The sequence below is a fragment of the Lolium perenne genome, chromosome 6 (assembly GCF_019359855.2).
Source record: "Lolium perenne isolate Kyuss_39 chromosome 6, Kyuss_2.0, whole genome shotgun sequence".
Lineage (NCBI taxonomy): Eukaryota > Viridiplantae > Streptophyta > Magnoliopsida > Poales > Poaceae > Lolium > Lolium perenne.
In genome coordinates this window covers 154,246,945-154,255,400 of record NC_067249.2, presented here as the reverse complement: position 1 = coordinate 154,255,400, position 8,456 = coordinate 154,246,945, and the positions used below count along the sequence as shown (strand labels likewise).

The 8,456-nt window shown below is 45.4% G+C and overlaps 1 protein-coding gene across 1 annotated transcript; it reads right to left on the bottom strand.

The window, feature by feature from the left end:
• Positions 1 to 650: 650 nt before the first annotated feature.
• LOC127309497 (putative cyclin-F2-1) lies at positions 651 to 3,447 on the bottom strand. Its single transcript, XM_051340335.2, has 2 exons — positions 2,396 to 3,447; positions 651 to 774 (listed from the first exon to the last, which is right to left on the bottom strand). The coding sequence occupies exons 1-2, from the start codon at positions 3,445 to 3,447 to the stop codon at positions 651 to 653; spliced, it is 1,176 nt and encodes a 391-aa protein (XP_051196295.2).
• Between the last annotated feature and the right edge of the window lie 5,009 nt (positions 3,448 to 8,456).

The following is an 8,456-nucleotide window of genomic DNA, read 5'->3' as shown; positions in this document are numbered from 1 at the left end:
AACGCTACAAACAGGAATTGCAACACATATGGATCAAAACAAGATCAATCATATCACAGATAAATCCAAATGAATAGTACTAATTATTATTATTATATCACAACCAAATAGTTTCATCAAATCTTAGACGGATAGTTTAATAAATATTATAAAATAAAAATGAAGTACCACTCAAATTGATATACAAACAAACAATGGTCAACATGTTGGGGAGTGGTGTTTTGGAACATGGGAGCATATGCTCCCTCTATTTTGAAATGCATCTTACACATATTTTGAATTTCAAAAAAATTGAAAACAAAAATTCGCATGTAAATCTTCTCGTGCTACACGCTTACAAAGTTGTTTCATAAAAAATCGACTTATCATGTGACGTGTGTAAAAAAGACAAAACTCAGTGCTAAAAATAATGCTTTTCACAAGATAAGTTTTCTCTTTTTTATATAGACCACAAAAAATATTGGTATTTCGTGAAACTTGACGAACTAACATATATTATGAAGATGTACATGTAAAAAAAATTGTTAAATTTTTTCGACATTTCCAAATATGATTTTTTGATAGAGGGTGCATACGCATCCGGGAGCCGAATTGAATTTCCCTTGTATGTACAAACACAAAAATGAATCATCATATGAAGGTGAAACTATCTACCCGGACACGTCCAACGCGTTGAGGTAGAGGACGTCGCTCTTGGACTCGTACTTGGCGGTCGCGCCAAGCAGGCGAAGCTCGTTCTTGGTGTCAGTAACAAAAAAAAGGGAGGAAATTCCACTAACAAAAAAAAATCATCTATAAGATACGTAGATCACAGCCAAAAATGGTGTAGTTGCGATGCACAGTAGTTTGCCAAGTGCAATATGTTGTGCCATTGCAACTAAGCGCCTAAGGCAACTGTAACCCAAATATAGCCAACACTTGGCAACTTGACTTAACTTGGCTCACTCAAACAGTTCAATTTGATTTTTTTTTTAACTTATAAAGCTCGTGTCAACGTGGAACTATACATATATAGTCTTGAAGGATTTGAAAACCCTTTATGGATGCTTTCAGAACGAGGAGGCCCGTAGATAAAAATGGGATTACTGTCGACTGACATACATCTTCGAGACCAACTAGACGACGACGAGAACGGAAATCATCATCCATTGATGATGTTTTATTCCAATTTTCTAAACTGGTGTTCACACGTTGATCAACTTGGGTTTGTTATCTGATGTGTCTCGCAAAAACAAATTGTTCTTGCTTTGGAAGACGATGGTTGAGAACTTCGTAGTGATTTCATCAACCTCGACGCACATTGATAGGTGTTGTGTCAGGCTGTGGTGACTACATTTCGTGACTACATTGGTGGCGCGAGTTGGTGGACGGCAAGATTGGCGGAGCGCGATGGAGTGTCCAGATCGTGGTTCTTTGGGGGACGGGAGAAATCCTTGTCGGATGGCTGACACCGACGCGGTGACGCTCGCCGGCGCCGCCTTCCTTCTTGAGGGGCGTCGGGGTTCCCCCTACCCAAAACCCTCCCGCATATCGGGGGACACCCTAGGATTTGTCCGGGCAGCAGCGTCGTCATCGTCGCATCCCTTCTTGAAGGTGCTGCTTTGGTATGCGGCGCTTCAGAGGGCCAAGATCGTGGTGAGAATTCTCCGGAGGGCGCAGCGGTTGCGGATCATCACTGTTTTCGTCGATCTGGCTTTGTCGACATTGTTTTCCTTTTTTCTTCTTCTTTTGTTTTCTTTTGGGCTTTGATGTGCTGTTTGCCCCAGCGGTGATCTCTATCTTGTATCGGTGTTTGCTATATCAATATAGGGGGGCCAAAGCCTATTTCGAGGACTACATTTCGTGTTCAAAAAAAAAAAGAGGTAGCTGATGTGCTACTACTTTTGATGGACTGAACCGGGAGGGGTTAATATTGGATTGTAGTCTGTAGATGTAGGCCTCGTGTTTACTTTATGGAGCAACGTAATGGGATTAATTCACACGATTTCCAAAATAAAAATAAGAGAACCGTGAGTGGAGTATCGTCATGATGACTGAAAACATGCAAACAAATTAAATAGGGTGTATGGCTCGTACTAGGAAACAAATCTCACAAATTACATGGGGAATCTTGATTGTTAAAGGTGAGTCTTACGAAAACAAAATTGATCTGCAATAATAATAAGTATTTCAGATATTACATTTCGAAGCATTGCTGAAACAATTTACATGGTAAGCCACAAAGTGGCAAATTATATATACAAGGCATAGCATAACTCAGGGAGTTACGTTCACTGCAGACGTACACAGAAATATTACAAGGCACGATCATCATATAATTAGCGCCCTCGGATAGCGACGGACCACGAAACGAGAATTGGGATTCGTGATGAACAACGAGTATATGCCCTCAAACAGATCCACTGTCTTGTACCCCGTGAGATCCTCGATATATTGATGGTTGTCCACCTCCGGGTCGAGTCTGAGCCTGGCGATGAACATCGCCGTGGCCGCCACGGCGGACGGCATGAACCGCAGGCACCTGTAGTCCAAGAGCGACGTGTCGGCGAGCTGATGCGCCAACAATCGAATCTTATTGTGTCTCTCTCCTCTGCTATGCCTGGTGAAGTGCTCGACGAAGGTGAAGGCCGTTGGGGCGCTGAGCTCGTACCGGAGCGCCGCCAGCATCTCGCGCTCCATGTCTGTCACCTCCTTCCCGGTGGCGAACCCGCAGTACTCGGCCACGTCCGAGGCGTTCAGGTGGAGGGCGGCGCTGCTGGCCTCGTACTTGGCGGCGGTGAAGATGGCGGCAGCTCCCAGCAGGCGGAGCTCACTGTCGGTGTCAGTCAGGGTTCGCAGCGACAGGACGCGGTCGACGTAGGAGACGGCCCGGTGCAGCGTGCCTGGGAAAAGATGGTACTCTTTGGTGAACTCGTCCATCCAGATGACGAGGTTGCTGCGCGTGCGCTCGTCCATCCGGTCTCCTTGCACCGTCTCCAGGTAGTCCGGCGAGGGCCGCTGCCTCTCGTTCCTCTCCTTCTCCCGCAGGTTGAAGTCGATGTCGGCGTCGTAGTCGGGCACCCACGGGCAGGAAATCCGCGGGCGCTTGGCGGAGCTCTCCGGGGCGGCGACTTCCGAGTCAGGAGCAGGACGCTTTGTTCGGACTTCTTGGTGCGTGGATGGCACGGGCACCTCGACGGCGGGCTTGACGACGTGGGCGCCGAGGGCGGCGGCGAGCAGGTCGCAAGATGGCAGTAGCACCAGGGACGATGGCTCTAGGGTTGGGGGATACTCGAACTCTACGGAGGCCGGAGCAGTATCGGCGCTTGGTCGGGGAGGGAGCGCGCCGATGGACCGGAGAAAGTCGTCGTCGAACTCCATCTGGTTGGCGGCGGCGCGGCCTGAGAAGTCGCCGGGACACGGTGGAGCGGAAAGGAGCTCGGCGGTGTATGGATCCATGATCTCCATTGCTCGCCTATCGATGGAGAGGAGAGGGGGATGTGAGCCTCTAGGCTGGAGCTTGGACTCTGGATCGGCGGTGGTATGTTGACGAAACAAGCGCAGCCGGATGCGGCGTGGATCGCCCTATTTAACAGCAGAAAATCTCCTGCGCGATCCGTTTGCTTGCGAAGTGGAAACCGCGTAGCCTTGCGCTTAGGTACAACAACCTAGCTAGCTCAAAGTATGATTCGGATTACAACTGGTCTCTCGGTCGATGTAAACTGTGTCTTGGCGGGGGGCTATTTGTTTCCATATTTGATTCCGAATGCAAGTCGTGCCATACGCGGCAGTTTGGGCTGCCAACACGTACTCTCTCTCCCAGGTTCTGCTATTCCCTTAATCGTTGAAAAATAACAGGAAATCTTTTTTTTGACAATAGGAAATATTTTTTGGTGGAATTAATCAGGAAACAATTTACTCACCAAACCTCATTTATTTTCTTCCGTGTGAGATCCTATCCTTTCCATTTTTCCTTCCGTATTAAACGTTACTAAGTTTTATAGATCCTTCATTCCTTCGATGTTACACAAAATCAGGAAATGCCGAGGAATAAAAATCGCTTCTAATGAAGGCATGGAATTGGAAATAAATTTATGCAATATTTGCTTCATAATGCATTATTCTTTTTTATCTATTGAAATGCATGGAAATTCTTCCAGCTACATGTAATGGCGAAGAAAATGAAGTAAAAAAAAAATGCTTTCCAAATGCATGGAAATCAGCTTTCATGTGGTGCACTCGCAGCAGGAACAGAAAGGACTAAGTATCGGAAGTTTTTGTTTTTGATAAAGGACCAAGATATTATTTAAATAGCATATAAATTACACTAGGCCCTGCATAACTAAAATTAACATAGCCGCTCGAATATCAAAAATGTCAGCAAGAAAATAAAGAAGGTATAATGCACATTGCATGTAACATCACATAAACTTTAAGGGCGCAGGACCAATCACGTTGTCTTCCATGCTCGATAAAAGTATCCTTTTCGGATCCTCTAGTTGTGTAGACACATCCATAAATAGGTCACGATGCTTCACACGTTGTACAGATAACCATGAACGGTGCGTAGATGTGCACATATAAATTACTTGCATGAGAGAAGAATTTTTATCATTACAAATATTGTCATTTCTACATAGTTATAGCAACCAAATAAGGGTGTCCCGCCCTAATAAGTAGTTTAGACCTATGATCCACGTTATTGAGCCAGTTGCCTAATATATTTGCAACATTGTGTGGTGGGTATAAAATAGAACCTATCTAGATAATTGGCCATATAAATCTAGCATATTTGCACCAGAAGAATAAGTATTTGATAGTCTCATCATGGTGATACAAAATACACATTTTTACTTCCCAATCAGTTGTGTTTCTTAAGGTTGTCTTTGGTCGGAATTACACCTTCACAGAGATACCACGCAAAACCTTAGGTTTGAGCGGAATCTTCATTTTCCAATTCCTGTTTGTTATTATCAAATAGCATGTGTGGTTGGATTAAAATTTTGCACATAAATTCCAAAAATAATTAACCATGCTCATGTAGATTTAATCGGAACTCATCGAGCCCCTGCGTCAAATGGACCAAAGCAGAATCGACTCCTAGCTCCTTACGGCCGTATACCACACAGCTCCGCTTGCCACGTCAACTCCATCCACTGCAACTAATATAACGTCGAGTACGAGAGATAATATCTCCTCGACTCCCAGAATGCATCCGTCGTGACAACATGTCGAGGTGCCACGTATATGATGTGAAGATAAGAAACGTAGATCGAATCTACTGGCCTGGAAAACACATCTGATGTGCTCTACTAGATGATTTTCATGGCTACTGCGTGACAAAAAATCCCAACGGACGCATTGGGTACCCATTCATGGGCTAGAGTTCAACTCGATAAGGCTTCCGCGGCACTGGTCGAGCTACCCCAGCATATACCAAGTTCGAGTTTGGGGACTCAAGCTTGAGCAGGTTAGCGTTGTTTTTGCCCGAGAGCATTTAACTGGTCCCGATCCATCGAGAGCACTAGACGTGTTAAGCCATCATCCCTATGATTGCTGAACATCTAAAAACGTGCAAGACGTTGACTAGATGTACTTCTGGGTCAGTGGTTTCTCCATGCATGATTGTTGACTACGACTGCACGACATGACAAGGGATGGAGCTCCCTTGTAGGCAATGGTGTCAGCTGACACCAATGGATATTAGCAAATCCTTCACTAATTGATGTTAAATATTAGTAATTATAGAGTATGACACCACTGAAAAAGAGAGAAATTAAAGTTGACCCCAGTGCTAAAAATTTCTAGCTTCGTCCCTGACCTACGACTTTAAGTCTCTACTCGAGTCTACGAATCAACTAGACAGTTGGGGACTACTGATGTGAGTATATCCCATCAGGTACCCACCGTCAGTATACTTGGTTTGGCCAATTGGAGAACCACATGATGGTTTGTGGGAACCACGAAGCCCAACAGAAGCTTGCACCTACTGAGCATCAGAAGCTTAGGTTCCGGGCTTGTGGAACAAGGATAATCCTAAGATTAGGAAACCCTGGGGTTCGCCTCTAGCTTGTAACCAACTTTGTCATGGTACCTGAGACCTAGTCTCCTATATAAAGGCTAGGAGGAGCTGTAGGGAGGCTCTCTCCAACTCACACATAATCTACCCTAGGCAAGATTCGATCTACACCACCATAGTCATTATGGTGATATTATAATCTTCATCGATAATCAAGATCAAGCATGAGTAGGGTATTACCCTCCGGCGGCCTAAACCTTGGTAAACCTCACCTTCTCCATTGTTTGTTAGCGCGCCGATGGCCCAGAGGTAGTCGTCGTCGAATTCCGTCTGGTTGGCGGCAGCGCAACCTGAGAAGGAGTCGGGAAGGCGAGGGACGGAAAGGAGCTCGAAGGTGTACGGATCCATGATGTCCATGGCTTGCCGATCGATGGAGAGGAGTCTGGGCTCTAAAAAAATGAAAGTGTCTAGGAGAAACTAGATATTTTTTGATATAGTAGAAGCAGGACTTGGCGTGACAATTTCGAAATTCGTCCCTAACAGAAATCAAACTCTGATCGTTGGTTGTGCCACTGCGACCCCAACCACATCCCGGAGTTTGGACTCTGGATCGGTGGTGAACTGGTGGTACGTGCAGGAAAGGAAGGACAGGGCATGTCGCCCCTGTATATCAGCAGGAGATCTCCTGCGCGATCGGTTGCTTGCGAAGTGGAAACAGCGTCGCGGACATACAGCAGCAACTCCAGGCAGGATTCGGATTGCATGCCGTGCCACACGCGCAACTGCCGGGTCTTTTTGTTTCCATCTACGACGGGGCTGTTTGTTTCCATGTTGGAGTCCGACTGCAAGTCGTGCCGCGGCCCCGATCGATCGAGGATCGGATCATCCCGGTCTAGCCACTAGCCTCAAGCCAGCGGATCGGAAAAAATAACCTGGGCTCACGTGTCTTAGGGCACGTACAATGGGTGATGTCAGCATTCTCTTACGCTTGGCACGTTAGATTTTTGCTTAGTTGGAGGAGAGAAAATAAAGAGAGAGAAGGTTGTCTTCCCTTAGCTAAGAAATAATCTCTTATGAAATAAGAGAAGACTATTTTTCCCATCGTACGACTTGTCTTCCCTTAGTCACATAATTTTCTACTAAAAATAATTAATTATCATTTATTGCAAGGGATGACAATAAGAGATAATGCGTTATACCCATTATATTTATCATCCTCTCTAGATGACATGAACTGCTAAGAGAAGACGTACCTTCCCTACCATTATACATACCCTTACCTGCGATTTATCCAGCGCGCGCGAGTTTGCCGTCCAAGACGAGCCGATTTGGCTCTCCCTACTGGATGAGATTTTCCTCCATAAGGGGCAACAAATTGATGAAATGAACTCTAGCCAAAAGTATTCCATTGAACTAGGTCTTTTGTGTAGCGATGATGTCAACGGCGCTATGCTACAGTGTAGTGCCTCTCTGACAAGCGCTACGTTGTGTGGCGAGGCGGGACAAATTCATATGGGAGATTGTTTCACACCATGCATAGGTATTACAGGACACTTCTATGTCTACATAGCCATAATAAACATAAAAAATTTATGAATAAATGACCAACAACTATGTTCCCAAATGATTACATACTCATATGCACATATTAATCACCCCATATTGGTAGTGGAGCTTGGCAAGGATGGTTGGGGGGGGGGGGGGGGGGGGGCAAAATGCAATTTAGGACTTTTAGGGGGAGGGGGCAAAACACACAAAAAATTCTAATCTAACCTCTCCCAGAATTTTTTCCTTCAGAGATGTGCCAAATCATGGGGGGAGGGGGCGGTGGCCCCCCTGACCTACACTAAGCTACGCCAGTGCCCCATATTATGTCAATCTTCCATGTAAAAATTGAATCCATCACATACTAGGGTTTCACATAATCTACAACAAATAGGAAAAATATGATGGATTTTTTTGGATGAAAAGGAGGTAATCTCAGGAGATTAACATGAGGGAGAGGTTGGGGACGAAATCCATGGACAGATCTAGGAGATATTGAGAGGATTTGAGTTGGGACAAAATCCATGGATAGATCTGACGAATCTAGGAGATCTGACGAATCCAAGAATAGCGTACCGCCTAAGCGACCGGCGCTTCATGACCGGGGAAGGGGCCTAGGCTGGTCCTGCCCCGCCACGTTGGGAGAGTGTGTAGCACACATGAGAATTTGTCTATAATAGTGCCGTTAGCGTCGGTGCTGCACAAAATGGTTAGTTCAGTAAAATACTTTCGGCCAGAGTTCATTTCATGCATTTATTGCCCTGTAGGGTCAGTTTTGTTCATTTTGCTCCTACTAGCTAGATGTCCTTCAAAAGCTAGGAACCTTTTTCCTATACCAAACTGGTAGCCTAGCTTTACCGAGCAAATTCGGTTCAGTAGAATTTGTTGTTACCTCACTTGAACAAACCTAAAT

Bases quoted from the DNA above. Each gene is read 5' to 3' on its own strand.
- LOC127309497 (XM_051340335.2), bottom strand. From the start codon at position 3,447: ATGGAGATCATGGATCCATACACCGCCGAGCTCCTTTCCGCTCCACCG. The intron at 775-2,395 runs GTTTGAGGGCAT...TTTTTTTGTTAG, and splicing joins GGGTACAAGACAGTGGATCT to TGGAATTTCCTCCCTTTTTT.